A 23837-nucleotide genomic window follows, 5' to 3' on the forward strand; every position below is an offset into this window, starting at 1 on the left:
AACCTGGAGAGGGCAAGCCACCCTTTTCCGGTCGAGAACCATGGCCTCGGACTTGGAGGTGCTGATTCTCATCCCAGCCGCTTCACACTCGACTGCAAACCGCCCCAGTGCATGCTGAAGGTCCTGGTTTGAAGAAGCCAACAGGACAACATCATCCGCAAAAAGCAGAGATGAAATCCTGTGGTTCCCAAACAGGATTCCTTCTGGCCCCTGGCTGCGCCTAGAAATTCTGTCCATAAAAATTATGAACAGAACCGGTGACAAAGGGCAGCCCTGCCGGAGTCCAACATGCACTGGGAACAGGTCTGACTTACTGCCGGCAATGCGAACCAGACTCCTGCTCCGTTCGTACAGGGACCGGACAGCCCTTAGCAAAGAGCCCCGAACCCCATACTCCTGAAGCACCCCCCACAGAATACTACGGGGGACACGGTCGAATGCCTTCTCCAGATCCACAAAGCACATGTGGACTGGTTGGGCAAACTCCCATGAACCCTCGAGCACCCTATGAAGGGTATAGAGCTGGTCCAGTGTTCCGTGACCAGGACGAAAACTGCATTGTTCCTCCTGGATCCGAGGTTCGACTATTGGTCGAATTCTCCTCTCCAGTACCCTGGAGTAAACCTTCCCTGGGAGGCTGAGAAGTGTGATTCCCCTATAATTGGGGCACACTCTCCGGTCCCCTTTCTTAAAAAGAGGGACCACCACCCCAGTCTGCCACTCCAGAGGCACTGTCCCTGACCGCCACGCGATGTTGCAGAGGCGTGTCAACCAAGACAGCCCCACAACATCCAGAGACTTGAGATACTCAGGGCGGATCTCATCCACCCCCGGTGCCTTGCCACCGAGGAGCTTGCAAACCACCTCAGTGACTTCGGCTTGGGTAATGGACGAGTCCACCTCTGAGTCATCAGCCTCAGTCTCCTCAGTGGAAGACATGACGGTGGGATTGAGGAGATCCTCAAAGTATTCCTTCCACCGCCCGACAATGTCCCCAGTCGAGGTCAACAGCTCCCCACCCGCACTGTAAACAGTGTTGGCAGAGTACTGCTTCCCCCTCCTGAGACGCCGGACGGTTTGCCAGAATTTCTTCGAGGCCGACCGATAGTCCTTCTCCATGGCCTCCCCGAACTCCTCCCAGTTCCTAGTTTTTGCCTCCGCAACTGCCCGAGCTGCAGCACGCCTGGCCTGCCGATACCCGTCAGCTGCCTCGGGAGTCCTGGAGGTTAACATGGCCCGATAGGACTCCTTCTTCAGCTTGATGGCATCCCTTACTTCTGGTGTCCACCACCGGGTTTGGGGATTGCTGCCACGACAGGCACCGGAGACCTTGCGGCCACAGCTCCGAACAGCTGCATCCACAATGGAGGTAGAGAACATGGTCCACTCAGACTCAATGTCCCCCGCCTCCCTCGGAAGCTGGGAAAAGCTCTCCCGGAGGTGGGAGTTAAAGACCTCCCCAACAGAGTGCTCGGCCAGACGTTCCCAGCAGACCCTCACCATATGTTTGGGCCTGCCAGGTCTGTCCAGCTTCCTCCTCCGCCAGCAGATCCAACTCACCACCAGGTGGTGATCAGTTGACAGCTCAGCCCCTCTCTTCACCCGAGTGTCCAAGACATAGGGCCGGAGATCAGATGAAACGACTACAAAGTCTATCATTGACCTCCGACCTAAGGTGTCCTGGTGCCACGTGCACTTATGGACACCCCTATGCTCGAACATGGTGTTCGTTATGGACAAACCGTGACTAGCACAGAAGTCCAATAACAAAACACCACTCAGGTTCAGATCGGGGAGGCCGTTCCTCCCAACCACGCCCCTCCAGGTGTCACTGTCATCTCCCATGTGAGCATTGAAGTCCCCCAGTAACACAATGGAGTCCCCAGTCTGAGCACTCCTCAGTACCTCTCCCAGGGACTCCAAGAAGGCCGGATACTCTATACTGCCATTTGGGCCGTAGGCACAAACAACAGCAAGAGCCCTCTCCCCAATCCGAAGGCACAGAGAGGCGACCCTCTCGTTCACTGGGGTAAACTCCAACACATGGCGGCTGAGCTGGGGAGCTATAAGCAAGCCCACACCAGCCCGCCGCCGCTCACCACGGGCGACTCCAGAGAAGTGGAGAGTCCAGCCCCTCTCGAGGAGCTGGGTTCCAGAAGCATATAGAAACCCAAAAGAAACCCATAGAAACCCATAAAAAGCCATGGAAACTTATAGAAGCTCATGGAAGCCCACAGAAACCATAGAAGCATATAGAAATCCATAGAAGCCCCATAGAAACCCACAGAAGCCCATAGAAATCCATAGAAACCCATAAAAGCATAGAGAAATCCATAGAAGCTCCATAGAAGCCCAGAGAAACTCATCTCATCTCATTATCTCTAGCCGCTTTATCCTTCTACAGGGTCGCAGGCAAGCTGGAGCCTATCCCAGCTGACTATGGGCGAAAGGCGGGGTACACCCTGGACAAGTCGCCAGGTCATCACAGGGCTGACACATAGACACAGACAACCATTCACACTCACATTCACACCTACGGTCAATTTAGAGTCACCAGTTAACCTAACCTGCATGTCTTTGGACTGTGGGGGAAACCGGAGCACCCGGAGGAAACCCACGCGGACACGGGGAGAACATGCAAACTCCACACAGAAAGGCCCTCGCCGGCCCTGGGGCTCGAACCCAGGACCTTCTTGCTGTGAGGTGACAGCGCTAACCACTACACCACCGTGCCGCCTCCCCATAGAAACTCATAGAAGCTAATAGAAACCCATAGGAGCTGATAGAAACCATTGGAAGCCTGTAGAAACCCACAGAAACCCATGGAAGGCCACAGAAGCATATAGAAGCCAGTCACGGAGTGTTTATCAACTATGTATCTCCTAGTGTTTTCACACACAAGTCTCTAGAGTTTACACAGAATGGTGCGATAAACAAAAAAACATTGAGTGAGTGAGCGACAGTTCTGTGGGTGGAAACAAACACCTTGTTAAGAAGAGAGGTCAGAGGAAAATGGCCAGATTGGTTCAAGCTGCCAGGAATGGAATAGTAACTCATAACAACTCTTTACAACCATGGTGAGCAGAAAAGCATCTCAGCATACAACAGCAGAAAGAACACATTGTGTTCCAGTCCTGCAGCCAAGAACAGGAATCTTAGAATCAACAAGTTCCTGTTAAAGTGGCCGGTGAGTGTACGCAAGTTGAACGTGGCATCATCAGACATTTGAATGTGGACTTTTGGCTTCTGATATGCAAGCATTAATTCACACAGTATGTTCATGTCTCTGTGTAATCAAGCATGAAGCTTATTTTATTTCCTCCCCTGCTGCGGTGTGTTTGTGCGTGTACATGTTTTTGAATCGAATCTGCGTTTCTCAGCTGGTGTTCCTGCCACCTCCATGGGGAAACTGCAAGATGAATTCACCGGATTCAGAGTTCTTCAGCACTTACAGCCTCAGTGCATGTCGCATCGACTGCGAGACGCGATACCTGGTGGAGAACTGCAACTGCCGCATGGTGCACATGCCCGGTAGGCCACGAAACAACACTAACACAGAGCGTCAGTAGTGTAGGACTCAGAGGTTAGGGATTTTGGACTCTAAATCAAACCAAATACTAACTTTTAGTTTATTATGAGTATTATTTTAAACGTAATGTTTAATTTCATTATTTTTGATGCTAATAATTAAACTTATATCACGGCTGAATTCTCCATTCTGATTGGTCAGAAGATGTTGATTAATTATCTGGAACAGCAGCTCTGGCAGTACAGATTTATATTAATACACTCATATTTATACATAATACCAGTAACATAACGTATCCGATATGTTTTCTTCATGTAAATCTCGTTTTTGAAATGCGTGTAATCCGTGTAGAATCGTTGATTTTCCGTAAGGAGAAGTTTATTCCGCATGTAAACTATAGAAGGAATAGTCAGTTAGTGCGAAGGGTTTTATGCTTTCTGGTTTCTCAGTAAGATGATAAGCTACAGTGGTGCTTGAAAGTTTGTGAACCCTTTAGAATTTTCTATATTTCTGCATAAATATGACCTAAAACATCATCAGATTTTCACACAAGTCCTAAAAGTAGATAAAGAGAACCCAGTTAAACAAATGAGACAAAAATATTATACTTGGTCATTTATTTATTGAGGAAAGTGATCCAATATTACATATCTGTGAGTGGCAAAAGTATGTGAACCTTTGCTTTCAGTATCTGGTGTGACCCCCTTGTGCAGCAATAACTGCAACTAAATGTTTCTGGTAACTGTTGATCAGTCCTGCACACCGGCTTGGAGGAATTTTAGCCCATTCCTCCGTACAGAACAGCTTCAACTCTGGGATATTGGTGGGTTTCCTCACATGAACTGCTCACTTCAGGTCCTTCCACAACATTTCCATTGGATTAAGGTCAGGACTTTGACTTGGCCATTCCAAAACATTAACTTTATTCTTCTTTAATCATTCTTTGGTAGAACGACTTGTGTGATTAGGGTCGTTGTCTTGCTGCATGACCCACCTTCTCTTGAGATTCAGTTCATGGACAGATGTCCTGACATTTTCCTTGAGAATTCGCTGGTATAATTCAGAATTCATTGTTCCATCAATGATGGCAAGCCGTCCTGGCCCAGATGCAGCAAAACAGGCCCAAACCATGACACTACCACCACCATGTTTCACAGATGGGATAAGGTTCTTATGCTGGAATGCAGTGTTTTCCTTTCTCCAAACATAACGCTTCTCATTTAAACCAAAAAGTTTTATTTTGGTCTCATCCGTCCACAAAACATTTTTCCAATAGCCTTCTGGCTTGTCCACGTGATCTTTAGCAAACTGCAGACGAGCAGCAATGTTCTTTATGGAGAGCAGTGGCTTTCTCCTTGCAACCCTGCCATGCACACCATTGTTGTTCATTGTTCTCCTGAAGATGGACTCATGAACATTAACATTAGCCAATGTGAGAGAGGCCTTCAGTTGCTTAGAAGTTACCCTGGGGTCCTTTGTGACCTCGCCGACTATTACACGCCTTGCTCTTGGAGTAATCTTTGTTGGTCGACCACTCCTGGGGAGGGTAACAATGGTCTTGAATTTCCTCCATTTGTACACAATCTGTCTGACTGTGGATTGGTGGAGTCCAAACTCTTTAGAGATGGTTTTGTAACCTTTTTCAGCCTGATGAGCATCAACAACGCTTTTTCTGAGTTCCTCAGAAATCTCCTTTGTTTATGCCATGATACACTTCCACAAACGTGTTGTGAAGATCAGACTTTGCTAGATCCCTGTTCTTTAAATAAAACAGGGTGCCCACTCACACCTGATTGTCATCCCACTGATTGAACATAAGTGTTTCTCGGATGTTCCAGACTTTTAAAATGTAACTATACAAAATAATGACGTGTTGTTCTTTAGAGATTAAACATCAGCATTGGCATGTTGCTGTGGTTTAAAATGAATAAAACACTTTGCACAGGATGTAGTAAGAGTAACTGGTGTTTACTGTTTGCTGTTTAAAATTGGCTACTTTCACAGACCCATAATTCTTTGTGCCTTGGGGGGGTAACCAGGCGCTATATTTGTTTAAGTCAGATAACCTCAGTCGTTTCTTTGTATTCACACAGGGAAAAACGACTTTTCCTAATTTAAAGGTTTTTAGAATACCTAAAGAAGCTAAGTGTCGAAGAGCGCTGAGACAGAATTCACCGTCGAAGTTTTACACCAACAGACAACACACGACTGTTCTGCACACTTCAGTGGTGGAGTAAAGTCTGATGATCCAAGTCACGAAGCCTACAACCCCTCGGTCTTTGTGTTTAGTCATAAAAAGTGCGAAAACTGAAAACAAGGACAAGTCAAAGAACTGAAAAGGACGACTTTATTGAAGGATCAACTCCCAAAACAAAGCACAAACGATGCAGTATCAGTAAGCTTACATGTCCTTCGCCTTTTAGTGTTTCTGTAGGGAGATCGACTGTAGTATTTGACCCTGTAGTCTGAACAGCTTCCTCTAACAGCCCAAAGACTGTCTTAATCTGGTAGTATATAAGCTCGAGGAAAATCAGAGTGAAGGAAATCAAAATCTACTTCGACTTAAAAAATAAATCTGACAGTTCTGCTGTGTTTACAGTACTGACTTGACTGAGTGAATTCCTTGATTGTGTTCCCGTGCACGAAGCAGTTTGTATTTTCTCACGGCTTTCTCGTCGTAAACAGCACCCAGCAAAAAAACATTTCACTGTGGATCCTTCTATGATCAGTGTTGATCTTTCTCAGCTCTTCTGAAAGTCTTTTACCTTCTGAAGGTCAGTAATTGTTGGAACACCCGTGCTGACAGACAAAGAAGGCTGCTGACTCACTGTCACCTGAAGTAGAGATATTCAAAGCGTTCGATATATTTACAAGCGCTTTTTTACCGATTGATTTTTTTCAAAGTCCACAGAAAAGGCTTTGCAGATTTCTTTAAGCTTTGGTTTAGTCAGTTTTTACGCTTGTTTGAAGGTTTTAGGTAGATTTAAATTCGAAAAATTACTGTCAGTGTGCGACGGCCTGTTGTTTTAGTTTGTTTATAATTTGGTTACCCCCAAGGCGCAAAACATTATGGATAACGTGAAAGTAGTCAATAGAGTGTTCTAGACCCTGGTGGTTTTTTTTTTCTCTGTGCTCTCACGGAAGGCGGTCGCATTTCTCTGCTCTCCTCTCCTCTCCTTTTTTCCTGCTTGTGCTCTTTGTTTCGTCTCGTCTGCCTATACTTTTTTTTTTAGAGACTCTCTCCACATTGAATTTCTAAACTAAAAAAGCATGGATTTGATAAACAGGTCTCCTAACAAAATTGACACAGTTTTCTCGACGAGAAGCCTGGGTTCGGGGGAACCCACCTGTCCTGCCGGAACGTCTGTGGAGGACATTGAAGATATCTACCTATTCGGAACCATGATTACCGGACTTTTGCAGATTGGATTAGGCATTGCCCTGGTATATCGAGGAAATCAGACAACAGTGACACCTGTTCAAGCCCCACAAAGCTGCCCGATATGATTGAAGCAGTGGGCAAAGCTGTCAGCACTCAGACTGTGGCAGAACTTGAACCACAACATGGTTGTCATCTTAGAGACGCTTTCGGCTTTGCAAGGAATAAGTATTTCGGAGACCAAATTGAATTGAATTGAACAGAATGGATGAAATGGACAGATATGGACGAGTGGTGTGGACATGTAAAGACTGCGTCTGTTCGAAAGACCAAACAATCTCTATCTTATCGACATTCGGCTCCCTGAACAGCACCGGCCTCGATCAAGGTCGTTGCTGGGACAACATTTCCCCCAGAAGGTCACTGCTGGGAGACACTCTCGCATTCTTCGCATTCCTTCCCCAATTTTCCGTGGTCGCCGTTTTTCACCCCCAGTGTGACAAGCGGGTGCATGACCAGCGCCCTCATGGCTGCAGGAGCGGACGGCTGCTTGCTTGCGCTGGGTTACCTCTACCTCCTCCCCCCACCCCCTCCCCCCACCCCTGATTGCCCCTCCTTTCCCCCCCTCAAGTCCCGTGTTTTAAAGTGTACTCGTGTTATTGTGTGCTTGTGCAGAGGTTTTTAAATGCTCCCACACTGTACTCCTGATAGGAGCATAGTGTGTGTGTGTGGGGGGGGGTGTTCTTTTTTTCCTCATCTTTCCTCATGTTACTACTGTGTTTCTTTTTCTTTTATCCCTGTCTTCCTGTCCTGTTCCCCCTCTGTAAGGACAAGTTGATGGTCAATTTCACTGGTAACAGTGATAATAAAGGCTTCATTCATAGAAGATGTTCTCTGTACTGCCCCTTCAGGTGACGCCCCGTACTGCAGCCCTGAGCTCTATAAAGTGTGTGCAGACTCGGCACTTGGTAAGAACCAAGCAACATTATCAGTGTGTATTATACAGTACAACAGAAGCTGTCTCGCTCATGAGATAACAGACATGAACATGCTAAAATGTGTGGTATTTCATAAGTTTCAACTTACATGACTTCTGATTTTTACCTGGCTACAGTGCAAATGTATTGTTCTTCCTCAACTGTATTGAATTGAATGCATTGCTAATGGACTCTAAAACTTAATTAGGCTTAATTAGAGCTGATTCGTGTACAAGGCTTATAACCGCATCAGGTATACAAATTTTTGCTCTATTTAACGAAAATCGTTTTGATTGCTGTGTTTTTTGCTGTATTTCCTCAGCGTACCTGGTGGAAAGGGATAATGAGTACTGCATGTGTGAGACTCCATGTAACACCACACGCTACAGCAAGGAGCTCTCTTTCGTCAAGATCCCCAGCAAAGCCTCGGCAAAATACCTCGCCAAGAAATTCAGCAAGTCTGAGAAGTACATCACGTGAGTGCTCGAACTGATGACAAGGCTGCAGTTTAAAGTGGCGGTTTGTAATGTTTACAAGTGTGTCTAGACCTGCTACCATCTTATAAATTGTTAGATACCTTACAAAAACCATGATATACAATATCATCATGTAATGGAGTTGGATACTTTCTTTATTATGGGCTTCTGTTTTAAATTTTTCTGGCCCAGAAACCAGTTCCACCCACAAGCAAAACAAATCTGCTCATTTTTCAGGGTTACTCATGAGGTGTATGCACTTTCAACAGTGTGAATGGTGTCTGGTTAGGCGAAGGGAGGGCTTGTCAATATTTTGATTGAAAGTTACCTCACAGGCATTAAAGAGGGCTATAAAAATAATACAAATTGCTCCTTTAAGATTGATTTCAAACTCAGAACACGGCTTTAATTTATCACATCTACAACCCCGATTCAAAAAAAGTTGGGACAAAGTACAAATTGTAAATAAAAACGGAATGCAATGATGTGGAAGTTTCAAAATTCCATATTTTATTCAGAATAGAACATAGATGACATATCAAATGTTTAAACTGAGAAAATGTATCATTTAAAGTGAAAAATTAGGTGATTTTAAATTTCATGACAACAACACATCTCAAAAAAGTTGGGACAAGGCCATGTTTACCACTGTGAGACATCCCCTTTTCTCTTTACAACAGTCTGTAAACGTCTGGGGACTGAGGAGACAAGTTGCTCAAGTTTAGGGATAGGAATGTTAACCCATTCTTGTCTAATGTAGGATTCTAGTTGCTCAACTGTCTTAGGTCTTTTTTGTCATATCTTCCGTTTTATGATGCGCCAAATGTTTTCTATGGGTGAAAGATCTGGACTGCAGGCTGGCCAGTTCAGTACCCGGACCCTTCTTCTACGCAGCCATGATGCTGTAATTGATGCAGTATGTGGTTTGGCATTGTCATGTTGGAAAATGCAAGGTCTTCCCTGAAAGAGACGTCGTCTGGATGGGAGCATATGTTGCTCTAGAACTTGGATATACCTTTCAGCATTGATGGTGTCTTTCCAGATGTGTAAGCTGCCCATGCCACACGCACTAATGCAACCCCATACCATCAGAGATGCAGGCTTCTGAACTGAGCGCTGATAACAACTCGGGTCGTCCTTCTCCTCTTTAGTCCGAATGACACGGCGTCCCTGATTTCCATAAAGAACTTCAAATTTTGATTCGTCTGACCACAGAACAGTTTTCCACTTTGCCACAGTCCATTTTAAATGAGCCTTGGCCCAGAGAAGACGTCTGCACTTCTGGATCATGTTTAGATACGGCTTCTTCTTTGAACTATAGAGTTTCAGCTGGCAATGGCGGATGGCACGGTGAATTGTGTTCACAGATAATGTTCTCTGGAAATATTCCTGAGCCCATTTTGTGATTTCCAATACAGAAGCATGCCTGTATGTGATGCAGTGCCGTCTAAGGGCCTGAAGATCATGGGCACTCGGTATGGTTTTCCGGCCTTGACCCTTACGCACAGAGATTCTTCCAGATTCTCTGAATCTTTTGATGATATTATGCACTGTAGATGATGATATGTCCAAACTCTTTGCAATTTTACACTGTCGAACTCCTTTCTGATATTGCTCCACTATTTGTCAGCGCAGAATTAGGGGGATTGGTGATCCTCTTCCCATCTTTACTTCTGAGAGCCGCTGCCACTCCAAGATGCTCTTTTTATACCCAGTCATGTTAACGACCTATTGCCAATTGACCTAATGAGTTGCAATTTGGTCCTCCAGCTGTTCCTTTTTTGTACCTTTAACTTTTCCAGCCTCTTATTGCCCCTGTCCCAACTTTTTTGAGATGTGTTGCTGTCATGAAATTTCAAATGAGCCAATATTTGGCATGAAATTTCAAAATGTCTCACTTTCGACACCTGATATGTTGTCTATGTTCTATTGTGAATACAATATCAGTTTTTGAGATTTGTAAATTATTGCATTCCGTTTTTATTTACAATTTGTACTTTGTCCCAACTTTTTTGGAATCGGGGTTGTAAAACTAAATAGGATAAATGGACAATATCCCAGTATCAGTTATATTCATTGTAACAATTAAACTTCTACCGCATCACTGTTGAATGCCCGATTCTGATTGGCTAGATGGTGTTGATTCATTTTCTATAAGAGCAGCTCTGAAAGGAGTTCCGGTTGCAAGGTGAATTACAGGTTTATGTTCATGCACGTGTTCAAATATGTTATGCGCAATATAAACAGATTTTTAAAAACAAATGTGTAGCATTGTTGATTCTTTTAAACCTCATAAGTCGCATCACTAGTATAAAAATGAAAGTTTTGCCTCATATAATTTATCTCTCCCCTTCTAATAAATGGTTCAAATCTCTTGACAGCAATATCACACAGTTTTACTAGAAGAACAAAAAAGCAAAAATCAAACTCTCGACACTACAGTATAAAAAATCCCATAAAGGTTTAGAAGCAACTCTTCCCCCCCCCCTTTTTTTCATAGCCAGCCAATTATACTACATAGTCAAACACACTCAACAGCAGACATCTACTATATTAACTCATGGATAGAACTGGAACAAACGCAGCTCCAGAACATCTCAGTTTCAGATACATTCTTTTTAAACACAACTATTAAACAGTTGCAATGCTTTAAAGATCTTGTTATCTCAACAACTCTGTCAGCCTTGGTAAAGAAAAAAAAATCACTAAAGCATCACCTCATACCTTGTAAATACACACCAATCTGGCACAATCCTGAGGTTAAACTCAGTAATGCCTCTCTGTACTTCTCCACATGGCATAAAAAAGGAATTACACATCTTCACCACCTTTTCAGCAATATGAATTTCTTAATCTTCATAGAAATAACCCAGAAATAAGACGTTTTTGCCTACACAAAACCCACCCTGTGACACTCCCATTTACCCCCAGAGACACCTGGAGTCTGGTAGTGGTCCACAACGATGTGTTAAACACTTGAATCTATCAAAGAAGCCCATGGAAACCCATAGAAGCATAGAGAAAATCATAGTTCATAGAAGCCCATAAAAGCACATAGAAAACCAAAGAAACTCATAGAAGCTCATAGAATCCCATAGAAACCTGTAGATACTCATAGAAGCATATATAAATCCATAGATACCCCGTAGAAGCTTGTAGAAACCCAAGGAATCCCCAAAGAAACCCACAGAAACCCATAGAAGCCCGCGGAAGCCTGTAGAACCCCATAGAAACCCACAGAAGCATATAGAAACCCATAGAAGCCTATAGAAACCCATGGAAAACCCATAGAAGGCCAAAGAAACAAAGAGAAATCCATAGAAGCCACACAGAAACCCACAAAAACTGATAGAAGCCCTTAGAAATCCATAAAATTCCCTAAAAGCTCATAAAAATCCATAGAAAACCAAAGAAACCCACAGAAACCCATAGAAGCATGTAGAAACCCATAGAAGGTCATAGAATCCCATAGAAACCTGTAGATACTCATAGAAGCCCATAGAAGCATATATAAATCCATAGATACCCCATAGAAGCTCAGAGAAACCCAAGGAATCCCCAAAGAAAACTACAGAAACCCAAAGAAGGCCACGGAAGCCTGCAGAACCCCATAGAAGCCTATAGAAATCCACAGAGACCCAGAGAAGGCCAAAGAAGCATAGAGAAATCCATAGAAGCCTCACAGAAACCCACAGAAACTAATAGAAGCCCATAGAAATCCATAAAATTCCCTAGAAGCTCATAGAAACCTATAGAAACCCATAGAAGCCCAAAGAAGCATAGAGAAATCCATATAAGCCTCACAGAACCCCACAGAAACTGAAAGAAGCCCATAGAAATCCCTAGAAGCTCGTAGAAACCCATAGACGCTCATAGAAACCTAAAGAAGCCCCATAGAAGCCCATAGGAAGCCATATAAACCCATAGAAGGCCAAAGAAGCATATAGACATCCATAGAAGCCTTACAGAAACCCACAAAAACTGATAGAAGCCCATAGAAGTTGCTAGAAGCTGATAGAAACGCACAGAAGCCCACAGAATCCCATAGCAGCATATAGAAATCCATGGCTATTTTGGTTTATCTTTCTTGCTTTTTATCTTTTTTTCTCATTGCCTTTTATTTCTATTATATCTCTGTTGTCCTTCTAATTTTTATATCCCTTTTTTCTCGTCCTGTCTTTTTTTTTTTAAGCGCAAAAAAAATGTTGATGGAGTGGGGATTGGCTTAATTTTTTAAATCAGTAATCACCTAACTCTACATAATTTATTTCATTGGAGGGCATGCAAAAATGTCTGACGTCCGACCACACATCTTTTAGCTACATAATAGCTACATAAATGAAATTAGAACAGTATAAGTGAGATCGCTTATTGAGGTGCTCTGGAAAATAAGAAAATAATGAAGAAAATAATGAGTTTCTTGAAAACTTTGATTCGTGTTATCTCTTTTAGTAATCATTTTTCTTTAAGAAATGTTCACTTCAGAGCCACGTCAGTCGACATGCTAGCTAAAATTACCATTGTATTCTGTAATGTAACCAGTCGCCATGTTCTCTGACCATCTGTCTAACTGTACACACAGTTGTGTTTATGTGATATCAGGTTTTCTATTGGCTCATCAAATTTTATTTGTTGGCCCAAGTCTAGCCATGCTGTGTTGTTGTTGTTGTTTTTACAGAGACAACATTCTTGTTCTCGACGTCTTTTTCGAAGCTCTCAACTATGAGACCATTGAGCAGAAGAAAGCCTATGAAGTAGCAGGACTGCTGGGTGAGTTCAGGGTGAAATAACGTCAATCAGACGCTGTGGTGAGTGGTGGCTCAACAGTGAAGGCTGTGGGTTACGGATCTGAAGGTCATGGGTTCAAGCTGCCACTGTTGGGCCCTTGAGCAAGACCCTGTCTGTTCCAGGAACACAGTGTCATGTACTGTACCCTCTTCTTGTACATTGCTTTGAATAAGTGTCTGCTAAATATCTGGATTCTAATTCAGCCTTGTTTTTTTATCAGATTTGCTTCAGAAATGAAAGGGTTACTGTCCTGAAAAGTTTTCCAATGAAATGTTTTTTTGTTTGTTGTCTCTCGGCTGAGAAGAGTTTAGAGCTGCTCACTCATTGGTTAAGTAAGTAAGTAAGTAAGTTTAATTTGTATAGCACATTTAAACACAGCATACACTGACCAAAGTGCTGTACAGAGTCAGTATTAAAAGACAAATTATCAAAAGAAAATAAAAAATAAATAAATAAAATAAAACTATAATAGGGCGGCATGGTAGTGTAGTGGTTAGCGCTGTCGCCTCACAGCAAGAAGGTCCTGGGTTCGAGCCCCGGGGCCGGCGAGGGCCCTTCTGTGTGGAGTTTGCATGTTCTCCCCGTGTCCGCGTGGGTTTCCTCCGGGTGCTCCGGTTTCCCCCACAGTCCAAAGACATGCAGGTTAGGTTAACTGGTGACTCTAAATTGACCGTAGGTGTGAATGTGAGTGTGAATGGTTGTCTGTGTCTATGTGTCAGCCCTGTGATGACCTGGCGACTTGTCCAGGGTGTACCCCGCCTTTCGCCCGTAGTCAGCTGGGATAGGCTCCAGCTTGCCTGCGACCCTGTAGAAGGATAAAGCGGCTAGAGATAATGAATGAATGAATGAATGAATGAAAACTATAATAATAACAATAAGCTGATGGTTAGGGAAAGGCCAAGGAGTAGAGATGGGTTTTTAGCCTAGATTTAAAGGCAGAGATGGAGGGAGCAGATCTGATGTCCGGTGGGAGCTGATTCCAGAGACGTGGAGCAGCAACAGAAAAAGCTCTGTCACCTCTCTGCTTCAGCCGCGAGCGAGGTACATGAAGAAGCCCTGTGTTAGAGGATCTTAGAGACCTTTGGACTGAGTGGGGCTGTAAAAGGTCATTGATGTAGGCTGGGGCCAGCCCACTGAGTGCTTTAAAAACAAATAATAAGACTTTAAATTGTATTCTGAAAAAGACTGGGAGCCAGTGCAAGGAGGCCAGAACGGGAGTGATGTGCTCACGTCTCCTGGTGCCAGTTAAAAGACGTGCAGCTGCATTTTGGACCAGCTGTAAACGTCTAAGTGAGGTTTGAGGGAGGCCAAGATAAAGGGAATTGCAGTAATCCAATCGTGATGTGATAAAAGCATGGATGACTATTTCAAGATCGTTATGAGATAGGAAGGATTTGAGGCGGGAAATCACTCTGAGTTGGTAAAAACTATTTTTGACCACAGTGCTAATCTGTTTGTCAAAACAGAGATCGGAGTCAAGGTTAAGACTCCATTGCCGGGACAGACGGCCATGGCGGTGTATGTTTATACAGGAACTGACAGATTAATTAACCAATCAGATTTTGATTTATAGTAGGAGGGACCAAAAATGATCACCCTCAGCCTTCTCGAAGGCCAACATGAGCTTAAATGTGAGTCGACGCCATCAGCGCAGCAGTGAAGTCACTTTCCAGACAGTGTAGCGTTCATCAGTAGTGTTAGCAAATGCTAATAAAGCAATCAGTGCTATCTATCGAGAGCGAGTAGCACAGGCTAACGACCGAGAAACTAAGACTTCTGTCTCCAGACTCTTCCTCTAGTATTTTTCTCTCAGACGTAAGTATTCATTTACTGGGTTACTTTTAAAATCAGTGTCGACAGCTACACACAATGGATCGACCTGGCAGCCTGCCGCTAATCCCTTACAAAATCCTTTGCCCTGTTGCTTTTTTGGTGTCTGGCTAAGTTTTGACTGAGCTCAAGCCCCTGCTCTAATAGTAGCAGTTCACTACTGGTATTTATTGATAGAGACTATTGATACAGCACTTCAGTAACTCGCTCTGGATAACAGCATCTGCAATAAATGCCATAAATGTAAATGCACTCAGGTTGTGCGTTGTTCCACATCACACCCCCCTTCATACATATATTCTTTCTTTATTTAATGTAAATGTGTCCAGAACAGGCGGCACGGTGGTGTAGTGGTTAGTGCTGTCGCCTCACAGCAAGAAGGTCCGGGTTCGAGCCCCGTGGCCGGCGAGGGCCTTTCTGTGCGGAGTTTGCATGTTCTCCCCGTGTCCGCGTGGGTTTCCTCCGGGTGCTCCGGTTTCCCCCACAGTCCAAAGACATGCAGGTTAGGTTAACTGGTGACTCTAAATTGAGCGTAGGTGTGAATGTGAGTGTGAATGGTTGTCTGTGTCTATGTGTCAGCCCTGTGATGACCTGGCGACTTGTCCAGGGTGTACCCCGCCTTTCGCCCGTAGTCAGCTGGGATAGGCTCCAGCTTGCCTGCGACCCTGTAGAACAGGACAAAGCGGCTAGAGATAATGAGATGAGATGAGATATGTTAAGATCTGTTTCAGTAAACAGTAAGTAGCAAATGACGTGCAAAAAATATTAACGTCATGGCATGGTGCTAAGTAGGTTTGGTAAGTGACTGAGCAGCTTCAAATCAGTAACCTATTTCACTCAGGATTGATGTGTGTGTGTGTGTGTTTCCAGGTGATATCGGAGGACAGATGGGACTCTTCATTGGAGCAAGCATTCTCACCATTCTCGAGCTCTTCGATTATCTGTATGAGGTTCGTTCATGAGCTCTAAATATGAGGTGTTTTTTTTTTTCAACCTGTCCTTAAATTAGTTAATTCTGACTGATCTGGCAACCTGTCTCCTATACAAATGAATAGAACTTATTACGCATTGTGTAAAATGAGTGTTAATGGTAAAAATGTGAATTAAAGAAACAGCATTCATTAGCATACTGTATATACAGTGCCTTGCAAAAGTATTCATACCCCTTGAACTTTTTCACATTTTTCCACCTTACAACCACGAACTTAAAAGTTTTTTATTGAGATTTTATGTGATAGACCAACACAGAGTAGCACATAATTGTGAAGTGAAACGAAAATGATAAATGGTCTTCAAAATTTTAAACAAATAAAAATCTGAAAAATGTGGTGTGCATTAGTATTCGGCCCCCCTGCGTCAATACTTTGTAGAGCCACCTTTTGCTGCAATTACAGCTGCAAGTCTTTTGTGGTATGTCTCTACCAGCTTTGCACATCTAGACACTGAAATTTTTGCCCATTCTTCTTTGCAAAATAGCTCAAGCTCAGCCAGATTGGATGGAGAGCGTCTGTGAACAGCAATTTTCAAGTCTTGCCACAGATGCTCAATGGGATTTAGGTCTGGACTTTGACTGGGCCATTCTAACACATGAATATTCTTTGATCTAAACCATTCCATTGTAGCTCTGGCTGTATGTTTAGGGTCATTGTCTTGCTGGAAGGCGAATCTCCTTCCCAGTCTCAAGTCTTTTGCAGCCTCCAACAGGTTTTCTTCCAGGATTGCCCTGTATTTAGCTCCATCCATCTTCCCATCAACTCTGACCAGCTTCCCTGTCCCTGCTGAAGAAAAGCATCCCCATAGCATGATGCTGCCACCACCATGTTTCACAGTGGGGATGGTGTGTGCAGGGTGATGAGCAGTGTTAGTTTTCCGCCACACATAGCGCTTTGCATTTAGGCCAAAAAGTTCAACTTTGGTCTCATCTTACCAAAGCACCTTCTTCCACATGTTTGCTGTGTCCCCTACATGGCTTCTGGCAAACTGCAAATGGGCCTTCTTATGCCTGTCTTTCAACAATGGCTTTCTTCTTGCCACTCTTCCAAAAAGGCCAGATTTGTGGAGTGTACGACTTATAGTTGTCCTGTGCACAGATTCTCCCACCTGAGCTGTGGATTTCTGCAGCTCCTCTAGAGTGATCATGGGCCTCTTGGCTGCTTCTCTGACCAGTGCTCTCCTTGCTCGCTCTGTCAGTTTAGGTGGACGGCCATGTCTTGGTAGGTTTGCAGTTGTGCCATACTTTTTCCATTTTTGAATGATGGATTGAACAGTGCTTCTTGAGATGTTCAGAGCTTGGGATATTTTTTTATAACCTAACCCTGCTTTAAACTTCTCCAGAACTTTATCCCTGACCTGTCTGGTGAGTTCTTTGGTCTTCATGATGCTGTTTGTTCTTCAGTGTTCTCTAACAAACCACTGAGGCCTTCACAGAACAAGTGTATTTATGCTGAGAGTAAATTACACACAGTAGGACTCTATTAACTAATTAGACGACTTCTGAAGGCAATTGATTGCACTGGACTGTATTCAGAGGTATCAGAGTAAAGGGGGCTGAATACTAATGCACACCACATTTTTCAGATTTTTATTTGTTTAAAATTTTGAAGACCATTTATCATTTTCATTTCACTTCACAATTATGTGCTACTCTGTGTTGGTATATCACATAAAATCTCAGTAAAAAACTTTTAAGTTCGTGGTTGTAAGGTGGAAAAATGTGAAAAAGTTCAAGGGGTATGAATACTTTTTCAAGGCACTGTATCAGATTTTAAAGGTATTATATCTTAGTACTACTGTGGGTATTCGTGTTATTCCTGAGTGTCTATGAACTGCATTAAGTGATTTTTTTTTTTAAACTCAAAAATTCATGTCTATTTATGATTTTCTCTGCTTCTCCATCATGTCTCCCTGACACCCACAGTTTTCATGAATATTCATTAGTTTGCAAATAGCCTGCTGAACGAAAGGAGAAGGAGAAGCATTTTCCTCGTCGATACCAGTCAACATCTTTGGAAACTCAAGCAGATAAAGGCTGCTTAGTTTATTAGTTAATGTTATGAAACTCATAGCATAACATGGTTAACTCAGTCACTTGCACTCATACCAACCTGGGTGTGTTTTCTCAAAGAAATGAGCAGTAGTGATATGTGATTCACCAAGAAGTCGAATTTTTGATTCGGTTCTTTTAGCAGAACATATGGAGTTGACTCACATCAGTGGCGGCTGGTAGTCTTTCAAACAGGGGAGGCTGGTCGGTTACGATATTTCCAGATTTTAAAAGAAAAAACACATCAATTTTGCCCATACTCTTGCCTCTGATCTGGCTGATTGTTGGCAGGGTCACAAACTGTGAAATAACAGCTTCTTTTGGCCCATTAGCCTACTGTCCAATATACATGATGGTGGTGTTTGGGGGGGTATATTTTAACATTTTATATTTTAAAATTGTGGCATGTTGTTTAAAAATTGATCATTATTGAAAACAGCTCTTTGTCAGGAACCTCAGCAGTAACAGCAGAGTGTTCTGGAATAGGCACAAGCACTGACCTTGGGGAGCCAAACATAGAGCTGGGTGCCACACATTTCATTCAGTGACACTTTCCCTATATTTTACTTATTTTGACTGAGAAATGTTTTATTGACAATTTTGATAACCCTTCACTTTTAATCCAGGTCTGTAGTGTGAAATGTTCTCGGCTGTGTTTTTGTTTAAAAATGTTTTCCAAATTGTAGCTGTGTTTAATTCATATCCAGAAAAATATATATTCCAATATAATATACTCAGCATAAACATTTTAAATAGATTCTATATTTTTGGTCCATCCATGACATATTACTAAAGTAGCCTATTTACTGTTGTTGATGTGGGTCACTTGCTGTTAGCCAATTCACTTTCTCGTACCAGGAGAGCTGAAAGGAACGAGTATTATTCCCTACCTTTTTCACCAAGTCAATTTGAGGCGTTGGTCTACCCTGCTCTTTAATTTAAATTTTTTCCTCGAAAGGAAGACTGGCAAATGGCTTCGCCAAAATTAAATCAGCAATGCTCGGCATCCGTGCGCAGCTTTCTTGCTAGCTGACTAGCCCCCTCAAGTTCAAGTTCAGTCACTCAAATAAACAAAATTTCTGGAACTAAGATAGCAAACTTGACAACACTATATTTACACTTTATTTACAATGAAAATATATACAAACTAAAAAAGCTGGTAGAAACCGTATGTAATGAATGAAATCGAAATGTAAGCTGATCTCTTACAATACACCACAGCACTTGCGAATCCGGATGGGACGGAACTGAAATTCACCGCTGCCTGTCTATATTTGAAGCGAGCTGTCAATCAAAGAAAATATCCGGCCGCTTTCAACAATCACCAGTCTCCTCGTGGAAACTGCCATGTCCCTCCCACTGTGAGGCTGGGAGTCCGTGGGCGGGCATTTTCGCAGTGTTTGTCCAATAATTGTCTTGCATTTTGAGATTGAAAAGCGCATAGCTCCCAAATGCCATTGAAGTCCACTGAGGCTGGGAGTCTGTGGGCGGGCGTTTTCGCAGTGTTTGTCCAATAATTGTCTTGCATTTTGAGATTGAAAAGCGCAGAGCTCCCAAATGCCATTGAAGTCCACTGAGGCTGGGCTGCATCGCGCTGTCACGAGGGGGAAAAACTCACGCACACATTAGGCGAACTGGGGAAAGTTATAACGGAATGATTTCGCACTGTAGTTGGGTTGAGCACATATATTTCTATGATTCTGGATCTGAAATAGCAATGTTATAAGGTCGGCTATAACATAAGCCTAGCGCAATTCATCCTACATGATGTTCATCATTTTTAGAGGAGGCTGAGCCTCCCTCGTTGTCTTAGAGCAATCGCCCGTGACTCACATATATGAGCTATTGAGCTATTTTTCTTTTCTTTTTTTTAATTAGGTTTTCGATATTTCCAATGCAGTATAATTTAATCAAAATTCCACAGAAACCTTTTTAACACCGGAGATGTTTGAGTGAAAGAATGTTTGACTCTCAGAAGTGTGTATGAGGCAGCATGCCTGTATGTTTTATAAAATGCAACACTAAGGAATGTTCTATTGTTTGTAAAAATGTAGAGAAAGATTTCATGAAACAATTTGGCTTGTCCAGGGTGTACCCCGCCTTTCACCCGTAGTCAGCTGGGATAGGCTCCAGCTTGCCTGCGACCCTGTAGGACAGGATAAAGTGGCTAGAGATAATGAGATGAGATGAATTTCAGTCATAACACTGCTCAAAAATATTTCAAATATTGCCTGGTTTTGATTTTGAGCCAAATGATTCGAATCTTATCAGTGAGCTGAGTAAAATGCATCTAATTCACTGCGAAGAGTCGAAATTCCCATCACTACTCTCTATTTTTACACAACCTTCAGAATCACTTTATGGACATTACATGAGAGTTTCATGCCAATCAGCACACAGCACCACCAAGAAAACTTCAAGTAATGATGCAGTTTGTGACGAAACACACATCTCTCTAGTCAAAATGAGCCTGGAAAAAAGCTTCACTGCTGCTTCTACGTGGTCCTTAAATGCAAAACTGCATAATCCGTGGCTAAAGTTTCTTTTCAGTGATCTCCCAACTGCTCTGCCACCTACTCGCACATCTGCTCACTAGTCAAGGGAATTTCATCTCTTTCCAGTGAATCAAATCGTTTGGCTCAGCTCACCATTAAGAGTCGAATCTTTTGGCTCCCAAACTGCTCATTCCATCAAAGGCTCATCAAAACAAGCTTTGAGAGAAGCCTTTAAAGTCAAGCAAAACCCCAAAAAATAAACTCTGTTTGCCGATCACAGAAAGTGCCCTGATGCACTCTCCGCACGTTTAAATAAAAAAATAAAACTTCAGAACAGTTTATCCAATTTAAAAGTTATGCTATTGCTAAAAATAGATTTACCTGGTTCTAATTCTAAAAAAGTCCCCAGGCACCACTACGCTCTCTCTCTCTCTCTCTTTGTTCACTGCTTCAGATAGGTTAAATTTAGAGAAAGAACTTCACTGTGAAGGGATGGAGAAGCTTGACCATTAGTGGACAGAGTGCACTGAAGTTAAAGGAGACTACAGTGGTGCTTGAAAGTTTGTGAACCCTTTAGAATTTTCTATATTTCTGCATAAATATGACCGAAAACATCATCAGATTTTCACACAAGTCCTAAAAGTAGATAAAGAGAACCCATTTAAACAAATGAGACAAAAATATTATACTTGGTCATTTATTCATTGAGGAAAATGATCCAATATTACATATCTGTGAGTGGCAAAAGTATGTGAACCTCTAGGATTAGCAGTTAATTTGAAGGTGAGATTAGAGTCAGGTGTTTTCAATCAATGGGATGATAATCAGGTATGAGTGGGCACCCTGTTTTATTTAAAGAACAGGGATCTATCAAAGTCTGATCTTCACAACACATGTTTGTGGAAGTGTATCATTGCACGAACAAAGGAGATTTCTGAGAACCTCAGAAAAAAGCGTTGTTGATCCTCATCAGGCTGGAAAAGGTTACAAAACCATCTCTAAAGAGTTTGGACTCCACCAATCCACAGTCAGACAGATTGTGTACAAATGGAGGAAATTCAAGACCATTGTTACCCTCCCCAGGAGTGGTTGACCAACAAAGATCACTCCAAGAGCAAGGCGTGTAATAGTCAGCGAGGTCACAAAGGACCCCAGGGTAACTTCTAAGCAACTGAAGGCCTCTCTCACATTGGCTAATGTTTATGTTCATGAGTCCACCATCAGGAGACCACTGAACAACAATGGTGTGCATGGCAGGGTTGCAAGGAGAAAGCCACTGCTCTCCAAAAAGAACATTGCTGCTCTTCTGCAGTTTGCTAAAGATCACGTGGACAAGCCAGAAGGCTATTGGAAAAATGTTTTGTGGACAGATGAGACCAAAATAGAACTTTTTGGTTTAAATGAGAAGCGTTATGTTTGGAGAAAGGAAAACACTGCATTCCAGCATAAGAACCTTATCCCATCTGTGAAACATGGTGGTGGTAGTATCATGGTTTGGGCCTGTTTTGCTGCATCTGGGCCAGGACGGCTTGCCATCATTGATGGAACAATGAATTCTGAATTATACCAGCGAATTCTAAAGGAAAATGTCAGGACATCTGTTCATGGACTGAATCTCAAGAGAAGGTGGGTCATGCAGCAAGACAACGACCCTAAGCACACAAATCGTTCTACCAAAGAATGGTTAAAGAAGAATAAAGTTAATGTTTTGGAATGGCCAAGTCAAAGTTCTGACCTTAATCCAATGGAAATGTTGTGGAAGGACCTGAAGCGAGCAGTTCATGTGAGGAAACCCACCAACATCCCAGAGTTGAAGCTGTTCTGTACGGAGGAATGGGCTAAAATTCCTCCAAGCCGGTGTGCAGGACTGATCAACAGTTACCGGAAACGTTTAGTTGCGGTTATTGCTGTACAAGGGGGTCACACCAGATACTGAAAGCAAAGGTTCACATACTTTTGCCACTCACAGATATGCAATATTGGATCATTTTCCTCAACAAATAAATGACCAAATATAATATTTTTTATCTCATTTGTTTAACTGATGATGTTTTAGGTCATATTTATGCAGAAATATAGAAAATTCTAAAGCGTTCACAAACTTTCAAGCACCACTGTATTTAGGAATATAACACAAGAACAATCTTTCTCCTGTGACGTTTTCTGGGTGAGGCCAAGAACTTTTTGAAATACCCTTGTACAAGCTGCTTGTCCAATTGTCTTGATTTACACCAATGTTTATTTCACCTGCAGTACTGAGAATGATACCTTGTGTTTAACATGTCCGCCTCTCGATCGGGAGGTCGCGAGTTCTACTCGTGGTCCGGTCATACCAAAGACCATCATAAAAATGGTCATCCAGCAAGGCACACCGCAATTTAGATGTGAGTGGGAAATCAAACTCTCGCGGTTACCAGAGAAATAGCCCCTCACTGTAACCCTAGTTGTATAAGCGAGAGGCCGAGGGCCATAGAAGCGGAGATCGGTGCTGCCCAATGCACCTCAAGGGCCTGGTTAGTGTTGGGTCGGGAGACTGCCTGGGAAGACCAGGCCCTGGCACAGGAAGGACTTTGACTTTGACTGAGAATAATAAATTGAGGCCGCTTGCTAGCTGATACTCGCCATGACTGATAAGAGCGTTGTTACTCTAGCTTGTTGTGTTGCAGTGTCATATCACAAATAGTCCTCAAGCCAGGGATTTATGATAAGAAAAAAAAGAAATCCAAGCAGGAAAGCAGCCATAAGGCGCCTCAATCAAGTAAACCAGTGTTCCGTGGAAACTCTGACTGGAACAAGTGAAGGAACCCAAACAGTCTTGGTGATATGGGGAAAGTGGTCAGCTTAGCTGAACCTCAAGATCACAGAGCCTAAAATGAAGCATTTCCAAGGAATTAACTGCTCCACTCATCCTCGATCTGTAATTCTGTCCATCTCTTCTCTCGTTTTTCTCAGGTAGCAAAGTACAAGCTGTGTCGCTGCTCGGACAAGAAACATCAGAACAACAGCAGCGATCATGACACGGTGATGGGACTCAACGATGTCAAGTGTCATGTCAGCCAGTTTCATTAGCGGTTATTATTATTAATGTTATAAACCCGTGTTTCAGCTAAACAGGCTGTCAGTAAACTGCCCTGTACATCCTATTTCTCCCGATGCATAATACAGACTATAATTAGATCGCTGTTATTATGCAAATTCATGCATACGGTACATATAAAAATATATAAAACGAGATGAGAAATAGTCCATTTATAACCAGGCAATCCGTGAGGATGATTGCGCTTTGAATTTCGTTCTCACAGCCTTTCCCAAAAGACATC

General features: G+C 42.9%; 1 protein-coding gene across 1 annotated transcript in view; it reads left to right on the forward strand.

Annotated features, from left to right (window-relative positions):
- Nucleotides 1–23586, forward strand: part of asic1a (acid-sensing (proton-gated) ion channel 1a) — a 71960-nt gene extending 48374 nt beyond the window's left edge. The window contains exons 5-10 of the mRNA XM_060930927.1: nt 3381–3531; nt 7820–7876; nt 8208–8361; nt 13040–13131; nt 15850–15929; nt 23470–23586. Coding sequence (XP_060786910.1) covers nt 3381–3531; nt 7820–7876; nt 8208–8361; nt 13040–13131; nt 15850–15929; nt 23470–23586 — 651 coding nt within the window. The remainder of the gene's footprint in view (nt 1–3380; nt 3532–7819; nt 7877–8207; nt 8362–13039; nt 13132–15849; nt 15930–23469) is intronic.
- The last annotated feature ends 251 nt before the right edge of the window (nt 23587–23837 follow it).

The sequence above is a fragment of the Neoarius graeffei genome, chromosome 10, assembly GCF_027579695.1.
Source record: "Neoarius graeffei isolate fNeoGra1 chromosome 10, fNeoGra1.pri, whole genome shotgun sequence".
NCBI classification, from domain to species: Eukaryota; Metazoa; Chordata; class Actinopteri; order Siluriformes; family Ariidae; genus Neoarius; species Neoarius graeffei.